This window comes from Zosterops lateralis (assembly GCF_965231275.1).
Source record: "Zosterops lateralis genome assembly, chromosome: W".
In the NCBI taxonomy this organism is placed as follows: Eukaryota; Metazoa; Chordata; class Aves; order Passeriformes; family Zosteropidae; genus Zosterops; species Zosterops lateralis.
The window spans coordinates 161,678-182,269 of NC_139801.1; the positions used below are offsets into that span (position 1 = coordinate 161,678).

Genomic DNA, 20,592 nt, shown 5'->3' on the forward strand with positions numbered 1-20,592 from the left:
TGCCTGGGAGTCTAAGTCACTAAACTTTTCAAGATGTCTCATAAACACCTCGTGTCACACCGAGTCAGAATTTCTTGATCTGGTGAGACAAAACCAGTTACTGAGGCAAGCAAAAGCAGTCTCTGGGAATATTACTGTCTCCCTCCTCAGACTCCTCAGCCTCTCCTCAGAACTGCAGCGCTTTTGCCTGAGGAGCAGCATACCCTGTCCTGCCTTTCCAGAGGGCCTCTGTCAAGAAGTTTCCTTTAATTCCAGTGATTTATGCTAGTTGTCTGCACTGAATTGGCTGAAGTTTTCAGCCTGACGTTTCACTGCATCCTGCCAAGGTGAAAGCAAGAAGTTGTTAGAATAGTCCCCAAGAGGAAGGCATGGCCCGTAGGAGCTGTGTAATATACAATGGTGGATGCTGAGGATCAATTGTTATGTGGCATCACTAGAGAAAAAAGTCAAGCCGTGGCATGGGGAGGTGAAAATGCCCCCCAGCTGTCCCGAGAGACACTCAGGAGTAGATGTGTTACTGAGTGCATCGTGCTGGGTACGGCTGTGAAGAAGTGCTCAGGTGCTCAGCTCTGTGTGAGCACAGAAGATCTTGACAGACCCAAAAAAGACCAGAATGATCTGCTTTAGAGAATGCATTGGTAAGCAGAGACTAGATGCATATAACCTCAATGAATATTATTAAGAGTATAAATTAAATGCCCAGAAAAAGAAATTGTGACATTTCATAAAATTCAAGGGTAATAAATTTTAAAAATAAAATGGGATCCTTGAATGTAGAACTATTTCCTGCTTTATTGCTATCATCAGGGCACTAAAACTATTGAAAAATTAAATTTACATTTATATGACAACAATCATACTGCCATGATAGATGCTAAAATTAAAATTCTGGAAGGGTGGATGCCTTCTATGTTTGAAGAGTTTGTAAAAGACTTACTGCAAAATACTGATCAATAAGAAATTGTCTCATTTGACAGGTAATGGTTGATAGTGCTATGTTCTTGGACTGATTTGGGAGCATTTGGTACTGGAGATGTAGGACATTAAAGGGGACCGTTGTGTATAAAAATTCTTATGTTCTAATATTAATTCAATTTTTTAATCGTTTCATTTTAGAATAGATGCAGAAAGGTCACAAATTTTCGACACAGCAGAAGTATGTTTTTGAAAAATATTTTCTGAATTCCAATATGATATATTGATCTGATAGTAGGGATTTGGTGTAGTTTTCCTGAGTTTCAATCCAAGTGGTGATTTGATTACATGTACAATAATCATTACCAGTATATCTTCATTAAATCTAAACAAGGGAAGTGGTGAAAATATTTTCCTTACTGGTTTTCCAATTGGTGGTAGTTTCTAAATTGCTATGGTGTACTTTAAACAATATCCTGCATGTGATAAAAATGCGTTCTGGAAAATCTCTTTCCAAATTTGCAGAAGATTTCAGTATTTTTTCTGCAATCAATAGAGTATTTGTCTGTTGACCCTTCTATCCGTTTTATTGTAATAACATGAAAACATATTCTGATCTTAATAGATTTTCAAATGAAAATGTGTGAAACTTCTTTCCCCTTACTTTGTGATCCACAAATCACTGGTTATGTTGATTCTTACGGGCTTTGTTTATGTTGACAGAGTAATGTAGTTTTATCCAGTTGTTATCTGTGTGTGTTTCTCTCTTCCCTTTGCCTGAAAATCCATGTTGAATATGTCCAGCACTGCTCGGGGCAGGGCTGCACTGACTCTCCTCCGCTCTCTCCGCAGCTGCGTGCACTGCAATGTTGTGTACTCTGACGTGGCAGCACTCAAGTCTCATATTCAAGGTTGTCACTGTGAAGTCTTTTACAAGTGTCCTATCTGTCCCATGGCATTTAAATCCGCTCCCAGCACACATTCCCATGCCTACACACAACACCCGGGTATCAAGATAGGCGAACCAAAGTAAGCAAAATTCATCTTCTACTGCACTTGCCTGCATTTGAATGACCCGTGAAATTGCATCCTGTCCTGTGCTTGCAGTTGTAAAAGTCACCTCTGACAGCCACCAGTTTGTCAGGCTGCTGGTAATGTGGGATTTGTGTAGTGCTTTCATGACTTTGCAGCTGGCAGTTCATTGGGCAAAGGTGACATTTCTCTGAATGCACTAGCAGGTCTTTAAGCACTGCATGCTACAAGAAAATTATTGTAAATGCATTACATAAATTATTTGGACAGGTAGGCAAAGTGTTGCTCGTTCTGATGTTTTAATCTGCTTAGCTCATCTGCTTTTTTACTGTGATTTAAAATAATGTGATTCCAAAAATAGCTGCTAAGATTCATCAGTGCTTATGTGGTGCTTTTCATATTTTGGTTGAAAAGTTGAGAAAAAGCTATTTTATCTGTTTATATAAGCTTTTTTCAATAGGTAATCTCTTTCTGGCTTAAAGCAGAAGTGTTTTTCTAGGAAAGTTGGCCATAAAGGTGGTAGTTTGCTGAAGGTGGTAACACAGGGCACAGGTAGGACTTGGCATCAGGGTCCTTTTTTAAAGCTGTTGGACACTGATGTGCTCTGCTGAAGGCCACAGGTGCTGCTGTGTGTGTGCAAACTCCTCCCACCCTCGGATCTGAGCCCCTCTGAGCACCCTTCATCTCCATCTGCCTCTTCCTCAGTGCTACGGGTGTAATGTTCAGAGCGAACAGTCAGGGACTGAGCTCCAGGTTTCTTCTGGGGCCTGCACAGAGCACCAGGATGATAAGAACTTGCAGGCTCAAGAACATAGAAGGTGTCATGTGTGGTAATAACCAGTGTTTCTAAGAGTTCAGTTTCTCACTGTTTTTTCTAACACATTAACAGGATATTTTTTCTTTGTTTACACCTCCATCAAAGCAAAATGGCAACAAACTTGCCATGTCTGATACCAAATGAAGGCATTTCTGCCTAGTGGAAAATGATACAGTGTTTCAATTCAGGATGGTATCATCAGTCAGAGGCTGTGAGATACCAGCATTTAAAACTTTTTTCAGGTTCTCATAGTTCTCATTAGAGAAATCAAAAAAATTAAGATCACTGTTTGTGTAAGATGCTACACATATGAAAAGTGAACTCTGCTTGATCTGCCAAATTGTTTCTGATCAAGTTCATAAATTAAGTATTTTGCATTAGTTTTCTTTCTGTATAGATGCACTTATAATTGTATTCCTTTATGAATTTACTTGGATTATTAAAAAATGAAATGAAATTTTATTATGTACTAATGTAATAAGTCACAGAATACATACTTGAGCACTCCTCTTAAGAAATGGTGTTTCATTTAAATTTGCCAGTTTAAATCACAGTGCTGCCTTAAATGCATGCAAAGTGACTGGTAGGGCTTTTCCAGCCCTTGCAGCATTCAGAGTTCTTGGCTTGGCTAGTTCAGAGCAGAGCTGACAGGTTCTGTTTGAGGCAGTACATTCACATTTGGGTTATCTGTGCTGCATCACGGAGCACCCAGGCTGCATGATGGGCACTGCAAGCCCATCACAAGCTGCCAGCCTCACTGCTGGCCCCAGGGACGTGGCACGGTCCGAGGACAGCGGCCGTGGCCGCAGCAGTGCCAAGACCCTTGGCCCCATGGCTTCTGAGGGACTCTGTAGTAGGTTACACTCCTCTGTTTACAGGAATTGGGCTCCTGGGGAATCTGGCTGCCTGCCTCTGGCATTTACTTGGAACTGTGTGATTTACAATTACATTACAAATAGTTGCTGCAGAACAGATGCACTAAACTATTTGGTGTATGAAAAATGACTTTTATATGCAGGGATTCTCAGTGGGATGAAATGAGATTATTTTAATATAAGGAAATGAATGGCTGTCTTGTCTTTCAGCTCGGGGAAGCTCTCTGCTGTAACATACTCTAAACTTTGGTTTCCCAGAAAACCACAGAGGTGGTCTTCTTTTTTTAGTAAACAGTGTCTAGGAATGGCACTAAGATGTTTTTCATGGCTGATCCCATTTTGAATACGGGAGAAATTTTTGTTTATCAACCCAAATTATGAATATTTATGGTATTATTGGAAAAAAAGTATATTATCCCACAAATTCCTTTTTTAGAGGAAAAAAAATGGGAAGGAGGAATGCTATCCTCTGGTGCAAAAGCTTTCCAAATACTAAATGTCTTTTATGTGACTGAACTTTTATGTGAGATAACACCAGTACTTATTCCAAGACAATATGTGAATTTGTTAAACAGATTTTTGGGAAGTTAAAAGGTCATGCACCTGCTTTGGTGTGTACTATGGGGCAGGAGCAGTGCTGAGTAACCATCCTGGCAGTGGGGGGGGTGGGATGAACTGCCTGACTTATTCCAGCATTCTGTAAATGACATCCTGTGGAAGCACAACTGCCTTTAAGCTTTGAACAGTATTTTAGGCCAGTTGCATGTTAAACACTGACTACTTCAATTAAATTAAAAAAAAAAAACCAAAAAAACCCCAACAAAACCAGCATACATGGTTGCATGTATTTTGTTAAGGATTGAAAATCATGGTTTTGCTGTATCTGAAGGAAATACTCCAGGTGTGTATAGTCATAACTCATACTGTGAGGTGTGCTGGTATGAATTTAAGTGAGTACAGTCTTTGCCCAGAGACTTGTCTGAAATTTAGATCTTTACCAGATAGTTCTGCTTCTGTGAAGGCAGAGTAAAGTACTTCAGCTGCCATAGAAAATACAGAGATTGAGCTCGTGGTGTTTTTAGAGAGTTACAGGTTTTATATATGATAAACTCAGAAAGATGTTGGGTTTTGTTGTTTGGTTGGGGTTTTTTTTGTAGCATATTCACTACAGATCTGCAGTACAGGGTTCACCACAGAAAGCAGGACAATAATACATTGATCATCAGAGAATGCTGTCTAAATAATATGTTTATCTTAGCATATGTGAGAAACCGGGACCATTTGATACCACAAAAAGTCTTGCCCAGTTAATATGGAGAAGTACTGTTTTTCAGTTGGAATTACAGGACAGCTTGGACATGGAAGCAATGCCCATGTTCTTGTCATCTCAAAACACAGTGCACAGTGATCCCTAGAGCTCTGGAACAATGCACTATCAGTGGTAATTACTTAGAGAGACATAGAAAGGACTGGGAACATTTATGTACCTAATGAGAAGATTTAGTTCTTTAGCAGGCAGAGGGGTTTGAGGGTTGTTTTATTTAGTGGAAGTTACTCTTAAAGAGGGGAAACGCCTGTTGCTGTACTGAGCACCCGTGGTTGGGTTTCTTTTATTTTAGCTAAACTTTCTCTGCAGCACTACAGATTAGATGGCTTAGATTTCTCTTCCATCTGATGATCTGGGACTAGAAAACTGCTGTAAGAACAGGAGGCTGGGGGACATAAGTTCAAAACTCAAATGTGTCTTCAGAGACAGGAAGTGTTTGGTCTCTACATTTCTGTGACACATTCATCAAGGCTTGGAATGGCAGATCAGGGAAATCCCGTCTTGTGCTGTTGGAGCTTTGGGGCATTGACAGAGTCTTAAGTTTGGCATTCAGGAGCATCAAAGCCATGAATATTGCCAAAAACGTATTTATCTTGAAGTATGTTACTAACTAGGATTGAATGAATCACTCCCTTAAAACATACTGGAGCAGGGATATTATCCTTTAGCTACAGTGTGTAGCTAACAACAACTGAAGGTGTTAAACTGTCAGAGTATCCTGAGCAGATGTTGTTGTTGTGTATGTAACTGGCAGATGCTGTTGTGTTCTGGCTTCTTGTTTGCACTTTAAAATTTTTTTCCTATTTTTCTGTTTCTTCTACTGTTCCCATATTTTGAAATTGGAGGATGTTTTGAATTAGTTTAACTTTTTTTCAGGCAGTGTGAAACAATTGCTTAAACATGTCAGATCTTATCTGTGATGAGAAAAAAAGTTAACATCATGATTCTTGCAAATAGATCATCAACATGACTGACATTGTTTATTGTACTTCTGTTTTTAGAATAATATATAAATGCTCTATGTGTGACACTGTGTTTACTCTACAACCTTTGCTCTATCGCCACTTTGATCAGCACATTGAAAACCAGAAGGTGTCTGTTTTCAAGTGTCCAGACTGTTCTCTTCTGTATGCACAGAAACAGCTTATGATGGATCATATCAAGGTGTGTAGGCATCTTCTCTTGTTTCCTTCATGATACCATTTGTCATGCAATATATGCTGTGAGAACATACTGCGGAAAGGCACAGAATAACAAGAAGACTGCTGAGAGAGATGTTAATAATTCTGAGGGGGTAATCTGTGAATATTGTTCTCAAATGTTAAAATGTTATATTTTTGTCTGGTCTTCAGCATATCTGTGATGACCCAGTTGGTTTTTCTGTAAGAATGTTGATTTCAGTATACTGGGAATGTCTCAGCAAGTCCAATCCTAACAAATACTGAGTTTTATTTACAGTATTCTAAGTATTATTTCAGTTGTTAGGAGCTGAGAATGCTGAGTGTATCACAAAATCAAGCCTTTGGTGTTACCTCATGTCATGCAGATTGAAGCTGAGGTTTTTATGCCTTGTTAACTCCTGGTGCCTGAACACAGCCCTAAGGTCCAGAATGGCACTGTGGAGCTCACTGCACTTCTCTGCAGTGACACAATTTCTGAGTACTATTTCTCTACAGCAAAGTGGAAAAGCAGACATCTTTTCTGGCTGCTAAAACCATCATTTTGCATTTTCGGCCCAACTATGGCACTTGTAACTACAGAATTCTCCAAAGTTGTATTGGAACTAAGATCACAACTGTTGAAAAAAACAAGTGGCCTTAAAGCCAGTCTTCAATTTGAGGAGGAAATGAGGGCAGGACTGAGCCAAGATGTTCAGAAATACAAGGACTACTTATTTTATTTGTTTCTGAACTAGTACCACATGCTTCTCTCATGCAGCAATGCACAACTGTGTTTTCTGTTTCCTTTGATCTACTCAGCTGGTTGGGGTTTTTTTTACTAAACAGGATAATTCTGTGTATTGCAGTGTATGTCTTGTTTCTGTAATTAGTTTTTCCTGACTCAAATATTACTGGAAAAGTACTGTTATATCTGTACATAAGTACTTCTGTAAGACCTGAAGACAACACTTTCAGGAGCTCAATCTGACTGCAGTTAGGGCCAGAAGCTATCTTTACAGAAATCAGGGTGCTCAGCATCTCACATTTTAAAGATATGTCCAGTTACTTGGGCACTACTTAACTTCTTTGGCTTTAGTGTTCCATGCCAGTATTTGAACTTTCAGCCAGTGGGGTTTTAGTGTGATTCACTATAAATATTTCAGATATTTTTGCGACTAAAATTAGAGGATTAGAGAATACATGTGCAGGAACAGTATTGCTGGTTTTGCATTTAGGATGTGCATATAGCAGTAGGGACTGGAGCAAAGCAGTGTAAATTGGAATTCAGTTAAGGGGGACTGAAAAAAACAGTAACAGGTTGTAGATAAAAGCAGAAAAGGATTCAGGGAGAGTCCGAGTGCCAGACAGAGGCAGAGCTCAGCTGCACAGAAAGTAATGGTTTGGTATGGCTAGACATAAACCATCAAGGCACAGACAGACGTGGGTGAAAGTAGGACAGAAAGGGACAGAATGAAGCTCAGGGGGAGATTATTTAAAGCTACAGAAAATAACCCAGAATAATTCCTGCAGATGCCAGTATTTCTTGATGGCAAAATGTATATCTTATTTTCCTATAATGACTTGCTACAAGAAAATTTCCAGCAGCCAGTGAGAGCAGATGGTGAAGGACTGACCTGGCCTGGCCTGGAGGTGTAATGCTCTCTGTTTGCCCAGCACTGGGACTCCATACTATGCTTTAATGCTCTTGGTGTAGTTTTAAATAAGAAATGAAATTTCAAGTATTGTATTTAAAAGACATTTGGAAAGTTGAACACTAACATTTTACATGCTGACAAGTTAGGCTGGAATGGAATCTCCAGGTCAGCTTTGATTGCCCGAGAGTACAGGAGCCTCATTTCTTGCTCCCCTGTGCAGTGGGATACTAAAGCCAGCCTCCTCATTTACTACAGTGGATTAGCTACAGTTCAGCAGTGGATTAGCTCTGGGCTGCAGTCACCCCTGCTAGCCCACAACCCTCCTCATTCTTGCTGTGTCCACGTCCACACGTGGAACTCGGACACACAGCTGAAGCCCCCCAGCCCTTCCCGAACAAGTCACTTCATTGGAAGGCTCAGGTGTCACACCAGCACACTACACTGGTTTGGAAATAGGGAAAGGATGGCTTCTTCCCTTCTTGCTAACCATTGACTTAAAGTGCAGACATAAGTCCCTGAGGAAAACTTCCCACTCAGGAGCTTCAGGGGCTGGAGAACAGCTGGTCAGGCCCTTCTGATCTGCTGTGGGGCAAGGTAGCCCTAAATGAGTGTGCTCCTAACCTGACTGGAGAGTAAGGCAGGGCTTAACCTCAGCCTCAACATAAAAAGTTAATATATCCTAAATTACATAGCCGTGTGATGTTTCCAGAGTTGCCTTATCTTACTTACCAATATGCCAAGTCAACATTTGGTCAGTAAAAAAGCCTTTCCTTCTTGGAAAACTCCAATCACATAGTCTGCAATGAGGATGCTCAACTAACATGTCAGGTAAGTAAAGCAAGGAATTAAACTTAACATAAAGTACTTCTTGAGCACTTTTTTTCCTCCCTGTTAAACCACAACTTAGACTTAACTTCCAAAGTAAGTCTCTTATTTTTTTGTAAAAATACCTATATACGGTGTCTGTTATTGTTAGGTCGTGCTAGGTCTTGCCTTTACTTTTTCTTTACTGTTTATTTAGGAATGTGATCTGATGATAATAGTGTGCCAAAGAAGTAACTGAAGGCTTTTGGTTGAGTCCAGCTGTGTATGTTTAGGTCAGTTTTGTACCTTTTTTCTCTCTCTTTTATTGTAGTCTATGCATGGAACTTTGAAAAGTGTTGAGGGGCCACCAAACCTGGGGATAAATTTGCCTCTCAGTACTAAACCCACAACTCAAAACTCAGCCAGTCACAACAAGGATGACACAAAATCTGTCAACGGAACAGAAAAGCTGGAGAAGAAATCGCCTTCTCCCATAAAGAAAGCAGAACCTAAAAAAGTCTCTAGTCCTGGCTGGACCTGCTGGGAGTGTGACAGGCTCTTCACTCAGAGAGATGTTTACATCACCCACATGAGGAAAGAACATGGAAAGGTAAAGGAATATTTTCAATTTAAGAAAGGTGAATTAAACCTGAAAGGTGAAGTATTTGTTTCTAAATTCCATTTGTGTTTTTGCAAATAAGTCCATTAAGTCCCAGCATTATTATTCACTGTTCTTATATCTATTTCATCTTTTTTGCTTTGGCTGCTTAGTTTTTTTTCAGTTTCTACTACATTCATTGAGAAAATCAATTGTAGGCTTGTTCATTCAGTACAGATTTTTTTTCAAGATGGAAAGAGTGACAGATATTGCTGTGTTTCATCCAAGCCATCTAATCTGTTCCAAGTTCTTATTTCTTCCTTGTGCCTTCTCGGTTCCCTCTCTTTACAGTGGTGTGGTGAACGTAGCAGTGCTGGGTAATGGTTGGACCCAGTCTTAAAGATCTTTTCCAACTTAAACAAATTGATTCTATTCTGTTCTGAAGCTCAGTGCCTGTTAGCCTCAGGGAGTGGAGACTCGGTCATGTTCTACTGGTCCACTGAGTGCCAACTGGTGTTTCATTTAAAGGCAGACACAATCCACATTTGAGCTGTTGCTCTAATCTTACACTTGAAAGTTCAGCTGAGTTAACAAGTTGCATTTTGTATTTAAAGCAGCTGAATTTCAGATATCTTACTTAAAATGGATTGAAAGTGAAATATGGGCATGTTGCATCCTCATATCAGCAGAGAGACCGATGTTCTTCCTTTGTTCAATAGTATTTCCAGTTAAATGAAATGAAGAAGATTGGCAGGCAGGAAGGCAACAGTGACCCTGCTTAGCTGTGCAGGCTCCAGCCCCTTGCTGACATGTGGCAGCCACCTGCCAAGCCACTCTTCACCTTTGCTGGTGTGCTGGTGGCAATGCTCTGACCCTTTCCTCAGCTGGGAGCCAGGGAGCTGAACTGATGTGCTCTGCTGCACTGCAGCAAAAGAGCAGGACTGGGAGGGATAATAGGCTGATTTTGTCTAAGTGGAGGAGAACCACCCTGTGTGAAAATCCATAGTTTTCAGGATGCTAATGTGCTGTAATAAATGATTGCACATTTCCAGAGGTTTCTATTACATTTATTATCTCTGAAGCTGTTCTGAAAATTATTTTATTCTGTTTATAAACGTTTTATGGAAAAGCTGAAAATGCTGGACTACCGAGTGTCATCTTCAATTTTCTTAGGACAATTTCAAGCAAATAGCACCCCAGCATCATTGCCTCCAGTAACTCCCACCCCATTCCTTCAGCTTCCTGCTGCCCAAATATTAACTCAGCAGAGCTTTTACTGGCAATCAGAGATGCGTTTAAGACCGAATGCACTGTACATTTATGCAATTCTTAAAAACAAAGCAGCACAACATCCCAGTGAAACTGTCACTTCAGAGTGAACTAGAGAGGGATATTCAGTCTGATTCCATCCACAGCAGAGTAGCCAAAGGCATGTAAAAAAGGTTAGTAGCATATCAATAATGGTTTCTATATATTAGCTTTAAATCTGTGTCTCTCTGATGTTTATGTGCAATGTTACCTCAAGAACAGCCCTTATTTTATGAAATATTAGATAATTGTTGCACTCAAATCCTGGCCTGAATGCCTCTTCCATTGCTGCCATTCAGGTACTGGTTTTTATCCCCATTCAAGCAGTTCCTTGAATAACACAGGAGGCACATAGGTACTAAAATGAACAGAAATACAACTCCCTGTCTTTAAGAAATGGGGTAGATGGACCAGGTGCTACATTCCTTCCCAACCTCTAAAAATTTTTAGTAATTGTTAGCTGTCAAGCACTATGTTGACAAACTAAACTTTTACTACAGAGATAACAGAAATTAGCATCAGATAACTTAAGTCTATATCCATAGGTATGTGGTATGGATCTAATAAATAGAGGAACTAATTGACAGTCTGATTTTCTTAAGAATGATAGGAGTGGGTTAAATGCTCTAAAATGATCCTTTCAGAGTGATTGTTTAAAACCGTAATTAAGCAATCCATTGTCATGCAAGGTATATGAAAATACTAGTTTCAAACTTCTAATTTCTGCTTTTGCAGGACCAGAGTGAAAGAGCTGTAACCCCTAGCTGATCCCAGGCTGGATTATGCAGAGGTATTCATAGGAGAGGTATTGCCATGTATATCCTCTTTGGACAGATTCTTAAGGTTCCAGCCCTTATTGGGAACTGTCTACACAGACAGATTGACATTTTCTGATCCTCTCCTGAGGATCCTGGATGAAGGGAGCCAGCTCTAGGGTAGGAAATTTTGTAGCCACCTTGGTGTGACTGTCTGCCTGATCTTAAAAGTGCTGCAAGGAAAAAAAAAGTTACCAGCCCAGACAAGGGAGGGTTCCAACAAGCCTGTACAACGCCTGTCTGAAACTGGATTATGTGTGTCTGCCTTCCACCAGGCAGGCATATGCTGAGCTCCTTGGACTTGTGTGCAGGTGTGTTTCTGTGAAAGGGCAGATGTTTTCTAGGTAGGAATTACCCACTCCAACTTGCTCATTGATCATCCTCTTCCTGTTAAGAGAAGATGCTGTACAACAGATCATGGTGCACTTAATTACAGAACTAATTTTTCAGTTCTTTTTGGTTTGGCTGCCATTGCAGAAACAAATGTATCCAAAATCCTCTTTGGGTCTCTATTTCGAGTCTCCCCAAGGAATTTAGAACAAGTGTGGGGTCACAGCTGGCTACCCCACATAGTGCCCCCAGCTCCTGCTGAGCATCATCCTCCTTCTGCTTTTCGACCACGGGCTTGATGCCTCTGCTCACTGCCACACAGCTACGATGTGTGACTGCTCCAGCCCTTCTCAGTTTCTTCCTTTACTTCTTCCTTCCACTTGACCAGCTGCACCATCAACCGCACAGAGTTCCCCAAACAAATGGCCATCGAGTTGGTATCAGATCAAACCACTTATTTTGTCATGACTTTCTTGAACCCTATCAGTGTCTGTGAGGTTCAAGTTTGGTCCTTCTTCTGTGCTCTTCGCTGCTCCCTGTATGTGGCTGAGGAGCTTCTAGTCAGCAGCTGAGAACATGGTTTGGTGATGAGAAGGGAAAGCAACCTCCTCATCCTGCTGCCTTTATTGATCCAGAAATAGTCTTCTGATCTTCCCTGTTTCTTTGGTGGAAGAAATTCTCTTCACCCACCATCTGTGACACCAGTTTACAGCTGGGGACAGGTGTGTGTGTGGCTCATGGGGGCCACACTGCTTTGAAAGAAGTCCAGCTCTGACTTGTACAGTGTTGTTAAAGGGGGGGGGTGTACATGAAGTACAGTACCAAAAACAGGTAAGTGATGTTTCTTCCCTATTTATCAAAAGGTTCAACACATGCACCACTTTAACTGAGCTTTTAAAATGAAAGTCTTTCTCTTCTTTTTTCTTAAAGCAAATGAAGAAGCATCCTTGTCGGCAATGTGACAAATCTTTCAGTTCGTCCCATAGTTTATGTCGGCACAATCGTATCAAGCACAAAGGCATTAGGAAGGTTTATACATGCTCGTAAGTTCTGTTTTTATTTATTTAGAAATGGAATACAAAAACCATTGTTAGTTGAACGTCTTAACTGTGTAAGAGCCAGTGTCCCATGCATTCAGATGCTCAGGACAGGCCAAATCAATTACCTGTCCTGCCTGCAGAAACATGTCAGGCTTCTGAAAGTGCAGTGTGCAAAGTCTACAATCTGAAACGTGGCTGAGCTGAGTGCTTGCAGTTCCACTTTGGGGAACCTGGTTTTCAGGAGTCTCTCAAATACGCAACTGCTCTTCCAGTCCACAAAAGGCACTTGTTAAGCATCACATTTAAATTTTTGTTTGTGTGTGTGTCTGCAGGCACTGCCCAGATTCAAGACGTACTTTTACCAAGAGGTTGATGTTGGAAAAACATATTCAGTTGATGCATGGCATTAAAGACCCTGATGTAAAAGAAATGACTGAATCTACCAATATGGAAGAAAGGGAAGTAAAAGAAGACACAAAGGTAATCACTGAGAAGACTCATTCAATCACTAAGAATGATATTTTATATTTTTTTGGTGGGTATATACTCAGGATCTTTAAATAAATACAGGTACTTCATTCCATAAATGTCTCATCTTCTGTGAAGTAGAGCCCCAAAAGGATTGTTTAATGGAGTTGTTCTAGAATCTGCCAAGGGAAAAGTTCTGACATTTGCAAGTCACAAATAGTTATGAAAAAACCTGCATATTTATGCTCACATGATACACCATTTCTGTCTTTTTGGTAGGTTCCTAGTCCAAAGCGTAAATTGGAAGAACCTGTAATGGAGTTCAGACCTCCACGAGGTGCAATCACTCAGCCATTAAAGAAGCTGAAGATAAATGTTTTTAAAGTTCACAAGTGTGCAGTTTGTGGCTTTACAACAGAAAATCTTCTCCAGTTTCATGAACATATTCCTCAGCATAAATCTGATGGCTCTTCATACCAATGCAGGGAATGTGGACTCTGCTACACATCTCACGTGTCCCTTTCCAGACACCTCTTCATTGTACATAAGCTGAAGGAGCCTCAGCCAGTATCAAAACAGAACGGGTCTGGGGAGGATAATCAGCAAGAAAACAAACCCAATCACGAGGATGACTCATCCGACAGTGCGGCATCGGACAGAAGATGCAAAGTGTGTGCAAAGACTTTTGAAACTGAAGCGGCCTTAAACACTCACATGAGAACACATGGCATGGCCTTTATCAAGTCCAAAAGAATGAGCTCAGCTGACAAGTGATCAGATTGTTTGGGATGCAGAAATCTCGCTCCACATTGGAATACTAATGACATTTTTGCTACAGGAAGTTCAAGGTATAATAGTGTTAACAGTACTGTTCAGGCTGTTGCAATATATTCTGCATAAAAGTGTCCCCTTCACCTCATTGTCTATACCCTCAGAACTATTGAAGCAGTATTTGAGTTGACAAGAGTTTGTATATATTTAAACTAATAATTTTTATACTCTTTTGTTATGTGTTTGTATCAGTATCTAGTGGGGTTTTTTTCTGTTTTTCTGTTTCTGTTCTTTTGTCGTAAGTTTCTTTAAAACAGAGTTCTGAATGCTGGGGCAGTTCCTTAGGTTCTCTTAAACTATTTGGTTTTTGAATGCTTCTGAAAGAAAGTTTAGCTAACAGAAGTGCATCAGGAGGAGGTGCTAGGAGGGGAGATGAAAGAGGAAGCAAGCTAAGGGGAGACTTCAAATACTAAAGAACTTGGGTTTCCAAATGTCTGAGGAAGCTTTTAAACTTTTTCTTACAAAATGCATTATAAAAAAACCCAAAAGTACCCACTGCATGTGTAAAATGAAGTGCTGTTTTTTAGGTGGCACCAGAACAGGTGCAGACCTCCTGGAGTGGTAAAGTACTTTCAAAGAGTATAAATGCACAACTCTGAGTATCATTAGGTGTTTTTTTAGGTCATCAGGTGCTTGTGGTCAAAGCTCAAATTGTTACAAAAGGGCTGGGCTGCTCTGGATTTAAGAAATAAGATGTAATTAGTGGAATAGGTTTATAATGATGATGTTTTTTGTCATGTAATTTATTAAACATATAGAAGTGAGTACACAGCATATTATGTATTTTCCTTGCTGGTTATTGAAAGGAAATAGCTGTCTCTTGCTACAGGGGTTGGCATTTGCCAGCTCCACATGATCATGCCAAACGTTCTGGTGCTCAGCCTCACACACAGCCACAACTTGTGAAGGAGCCAGGTCCAGCCAGGAGTGGGACTGGGGCTTGCAGCTTTAGCACAGGCCCTGCAGAGCTTGGCCAGACATTGCAAACTCCTGTCCAGCACCACTAGTTTTGCTTGCACAAGTACAAAAAGGTACCATACTGTCCCTTTCAGATAGAGTTCTCTGTGAGAGTATATTTTTAGTTTGTTTTTGCATTTTATACCTTGTATGTAACCCTACAGAAATTTTTTTGTACTTTTTTTTAAAACAAACTGTGTATATATAGATAGCTGCATGATAAACAGTAGTAATTGTTGGGTTCCTTAAAAGTCTTGCTGCTGTCAGATGTTACTATACACTATGTCCATTACGACTGTATTAAACACATTTCATATGTAAATAAATGTGGAGCATTTTGCCCCAAAAGACTTGTGAGATTCTGTTATTTATCATTAAATTTTAATAGTTTTAAAATTTGAAGTGTTTAAAAAAATATGCATCCTCTCAGCCACCTCTGTAAAACTTAATCGCTCTGGCAACTGTGTATCAGATACATTAGTTCTGCTCTCTCCATCCTCATTCCTAATTTGGCTCCTGGTAGATGCTTGTTAGCCCATTTATATTACTGGCATATCAAGTGCTTGTGAGGTACTTCATCCTACAGCGCACAGTGGGCACAGCACCACTGCCACCACTGCCCTTCCCATTTAGTGGATACCTCTGAACACTTGTTTGTTGATGTGCACTGTCAACTGTACAACAAATGAGTTATCACTATGCAGAATGGTGTTTTGTATACAGTGAACAGATAATAAAAGTTCGATTTTCACAGCCATTACTAATACTTTTCTTTATTTTCCCTTGTCAGTGTCATACACCTGCAAGTAACCCGATGATGCAAATGGCGTCGTGGTGCCCGGGTATCAGGCTGCCACTCGTGTCCCCAGAGGAGCTCCTGCACAGCCAGGGAGTGCAGCCCAGCTGCTTGGTCTAACTGGCAGATCAGTTTAACTCCCCTGCCAGTAATCTCTTGAAAGGTTTAAGAGATAGAGGGTCTTGAACAGTCCCAAAAGCTCCAGACACATTTCTGTGTCAGAGCTGACATACCTCCTTAACAGGAAGACAATGTACTGAAAAGCAGGAGGGGAACAAATGGTTTTAAAGCAATGTGAGATACAGTGAAAAAGTACAAATATTAGCAGGAATGCCTAAAGGAATTATCTCCTCTTGTAAACTATGTAAAAAATGTTTAAAGTTATTTTTCTCCAAGATCTGGCATTTGAGTTGCTTGCTTTTAATTAACATTGACACTAACAGTCAGTGATGACATAAATACTCCTCTTATTTTCCCTTTCCTGTGAGGATTGGACACTGATGGATTAAATCTCATAAAACCTCTCTGACAGTCAGGAAAGGGATCGTATTGATTCCACCATTTTGCAGCCACTCTTGTGGCTGGAAACAAAGGTGCTTAACAGTGCAACCTCAAATTGCAACAGAAACTAAGGCTGTATATCTCCTCCTGTGGTATGCCTTCCCATTCCATCCCTTCTGCTCTTCAGGGAGGCAAGGAGCACACTGAGACCTCTGCCCGAACATCCAGCTGCACACAAACTGCCCAATGAGGACTGCACCGAGGCTCAGGTCCACCTGCCGACACAGCCTCAATAAAACTGTTTTTTCACCTACTAATACTGGTTAACACCTCACCTCAGGGCATGTGGGCAGTGCCTGGCTGCCAGTCACCTGGCTTGGGCTGTGTGGATGGGGGTCCTTGAAAATAGTACCAAAATAAGACACTTTGGCTGTAGTAAACAGTCCAGTGAGGCAGCACAGAGCTGGCCCTCCTCACTGTACCCAGGGCCATACCAAGGCGCTTTCCAAAATGTGCAATTTGCCACAATAAGGATGCCCTTGAGAAAGGCTGTGAGACTGGACAGAAGGAACAATAAGGGGAAGTGGGACACTGTCAGCCAGAGCCACCTCACTGTACAATGAACCTCACACAAAACAAAATGCTGTGCCACAAGAGCAGTGGGCTCAGGGGAGAAGCAAGTGCAATTCCAGACCCTCCCCGGGACAAGATCCAAGGCAACAGTCTGAAGTTGTGTCGGGGAAAGGTTTAGGTTGGATATTGGAGAAAGGCTCTTGACGCAGAGGGTGGTCGTGCAGTGGAACAGGCTCCCTCGAGATGTGGTCACAGCACCAAGCCTGACAGAGTTCACAGTGTTGGGATACTCTGGGGCACATGGTGTGACTCTTAGGGATGATGTTAAGCAGAGCCAGGAGTTGGATTTGATCCTTGTGAGCCCCTTCCAAGTCGGCAGAGTCTGTGATTCTATCGTATGTGCTCTCCCACTCAGGGTGTGTTCTCAGCCTGCCACCCACTGCCTCACTCCAGCACACCCCAATCCTTCGTGTCCCGCCTTACAGGGGCTATGCTGGACCTCTAAGCTCAGCCAGAAACAAGTCTAATTACACTAATGCATTTGTGTTGCCCAACGCATGACGCCTTTAATGACTACACCACGTGTGTCTGCCTCCCTCGTTCCTGGGGTGCCTGGGCACGACACAGGTGTGCTGTGCCCACCCTGCACAGCGCCCCCGGATACCTCCCTCGGGAGCTGCTGAGCCTCAACCTGCCTGCCCGTAGCTACAGCCGGAGTTAATCTGGCTGGCCACAGTCACTGTACTTCTCTACACTTGTCAGGTGTTTGTATTTCTGGAGGGTATTTACAGATTCACAACTTGACCTGCCAAAGGCCCAAATGTTCTCAGTTCTTAACCTCTGTCTACCTGTGGGGAATTCAGTTTGGCAAGCCTATTTACTTTTAAAAGGATTTTTATAAAAGTCCGACCTTTTCATTCTGTTAATATTGCCTTTCTCAGTACACTTAGCATACACACACAGCTGCCAGGCCAATAAAGGCACACAGAAAAACCTATTTTAGTTTAAAACCTTTCTCAAATATTAGGGCAGTTCAGTAGTCAATTCTTTGTATTTGAATTTCAGATTATTACTCAAAGGTTACCTGCCCAGGCTCCGTGAAGGGTGACTAGGAACAGTGGAGAATGGATTGACAAGAGAAATGAGTATAGAACTGATCAACCATGGAAGGCACAAGCGCTCCTGACCTACATCCCCAGGCTCTGTGTACAAAGTAGATTCTGCAGCCAGAAGTGGATGCAGATGCAGGAGCACAAAAGGAGCCACTTCTCCTCTCATCCCTGGACACTTCCTCACTTTGAAAATAAAATAAAAAAAAAAAAAATTAAAAATTGAATTTGCTCCTTAACAGTGACCGTACAAAACCTGGTTTTGATGTTATTTCTCTCATAGTTGGGAAAAAAGTTTTCCTCAGTGGAGACCAAATGACCCTATTGAGGGCATCACAGTGAGGCACTGCACTGGGAATGACCCAGATTTACCTGGAAAATTAACTAGAGGCACTACAGCTCTCTTCTCTGAGCCTCAGGATTCTATTTTGAAGGAAGAAAAATATTTGAAACAGTAATGTGACTATTAGCCAAATAAGCTGCGCATAGTACCCTTCTCAGATATGTCCCCTTATATGATTTGGCGAAAGACTTTATGCAGTTCATTTATTTTCTGTTCTCAAATTGTGCTATTTTGTATTCAATGGCTCTAATGTGATGGTGGGGATATGGATGCAGTGCATTATCAGCATTGCTCTCCCCGGGTCAGTCCAGCACTTGGCTAACAGTGCCATACTTCTGTGGGCCAGACCAATATTGCAGGTCAAGCACAACGATATTTCCTGATTTAGTGATTGTTTCTGAGGTTTTTTTTCCCTGTTCCATGGGAGAAGGGGAAGGAAAAGAGAATATTATTCTCTAAATTCAATTGAACGTTCAGATAGCTGGATTCCTCCCTCCCCTTACCCTTCTTCCCGAGAGAGAAATTATTTTCACAAATAAACTATTCCCTGAAATAAATCCACTCAGCTGAAATCCAATTAGCTCTGCAGACACTGGGTTGCAGAGCAGACCCAAAATATTGACTCATACACTTAGAAAGGGACACTGGGGTTGCAAACTGTGCCTGTGAACGCGTCCTTGCCAGCTCCCAAGACACATGACAAGACTCAGGAGAGGAGTGACACAAGATAAAAGCCACACATGCTCCCCAGCAGAGGCCTCCAAAGTGGGGGTGTGCATCCATGGCATGCAGGAAGCAAACAGTCTTTCTACTGTTACAGAACTGCAATGAAATACCAGTATTAAAAGTAGGCAGAAGAGGAGTGAGTTCTGTGCCCATGGAAAACAAAGAGCTGACATTCAATACTATATATACAGGTAGCACTAATGCCTGCCTGCATCTGAAGGCCTGGCGAATCTGCCAGAATGTCAAGAGCTACAACTTCTGTGTACTAAAAAACTAACATAATTTTCTTGCTGCAGAGCTCCAGAAGATCTACTGTACAAATATTGAAGTCAAACATCCAGTGCAGGGGATGTTTGATTTCAAAACACATGTAACCTTTAATAATTGGAATCATGCAGATGGTAAAATAACAAAGCCACCAAGAGATGTGTGGGTGATTCCCAGCATCTCTGGAAAAGGAAGGAAACAGCTTCCTAATGTTTCTCTTGCCTCATCACAAACAATGGAGAAGTCCACGTGTTTTCTGAGCTATCGAACACCAAGCACAATCAAACCAACAGGCCAAGGAACTGCAATCACTGAATTAAGTGTGAGTTCATGCCTCAGACAAAAGAAAGTCCCATCTATGTGACCAAAAAAATAAGCAGCTTCAATCCTCCCAGGTCTCAACACAAAGCCGCCTTCTTGCTTTTCTAAATTCTCCATACACTAACTCTGCTTCTTCCCTCTGCTTGTTACAGAAAAAGATTTTACCACCTTGATTTCCACTTTTAATTCTCTCTATCAGGAATGATTGCAAGGAATTGTTCTAACACTGAGCAGACTTTGTCATTTATGTTCTCTCAGTTGCTGCCATCTCCCTACTGAGTGGCTTGTCTTTGCCTCCAAAAAGGATATTCCTGCTTCACAATAGAACACCCACAAGAATATTCTTCTGCCTGTTTGGTGAATTAAAGCACTACCCAAAAATAACACTCAGAGATCACTCGTCTATGACAGCCATTTGCCTTTGTTCTGTGAGTGGCAGCATTGCAACTAGTCTAGGATGAAAATTCATCCATTTATGTTCAGCCACTCCTTGTGTGACCAGGTAATAGAAAAGTGTCAGGTATTTACTGTTAGATGCAAATATATAATTTAATACAAAGTAAGGATTAAATTTATTCTACTTTAGGAGGAATTTGGGTGTGATACACAGTGTTTTGGAACGAAAGCTGGTTTCTTGTGGGTTTTTTTTCATATTGATGCAGATATGATACCCAACATTAAAGCAATGAATTAATACCTAAGGTGGAATGTACAGCTATAACCACAAGAAATGACAGAGATGTCCTTCCAATAGCAAAGCACATTTAACAAAGATGTTTTTGTCAAATTGTTTCTAATTGCCTAATGAGTTCGTCTGAACCCTAGTGTAAATTACTGGAAGGTTCAATTAGGTTTTTAGAGACTGAGATTTGTTAGTCTCCCTTATGATGATTATAGAGCCTGATAATTTTGTCCCAATCACCATTTTTAATCTCTGTTTTTTCAGGGCTTTTTATAAAAATAAAGGCAAGCAGATTTGTACACAAAGGCAAAAAAACTCTGTTAAAAAAATCTGTCTAAATAG

At 41.1% G+C, this 20,592-nt stretch overlaps 1 protein-coding gene across 8 annotated transcripts in view; it reads left to right on the forward strand.

The window, feature by feature from the left end:
- Positions 1-15,626, forward strand: part of LOC310922199 (zinc finger protein 532) — a 31,003-nt gene extending 15,377 nt beyond the window's left edge. For 6 of the 8 annotated variants that reach the window (XM_083882623.1, XM_083882626.1, XM_083882624.1 and 3 more), the window contains 6 exons: positions 1,768-1,944; positions 5,968-6,130; positions 8,917-9,195; positions 12,567-12,679; positions 13,009-13,156; positions 13,424-15,624. In XM_083882623.1, the coding sequence (XP_083738749.1) occupies positions 1,768-1,944; positions 5,968-6,130; positions 8,917-9,195; positions 12,567-12,679; positions 13,009-13,156; positions 13,424-13,918 (1,375 nt within the window). In that variant the 3' untranslated portion in view covers positions 13,919-15,624. Of the gene's footprint in view, positions 1-1,767; positions 1,945-5,967; positions 6,131-8,916; positions 9,196-12,566; positions 12,680-13,008; positions 13,157-13,423 lie in introns of all 8 variants that reach the window. The other 2 variants (XM_083882621.1, XM_083882628.1) reach the window with 2 other exon arrangements.
- The last annotated feature ends 4,966 nt before the right edge of the window (positions 15,627-20,592 follow it).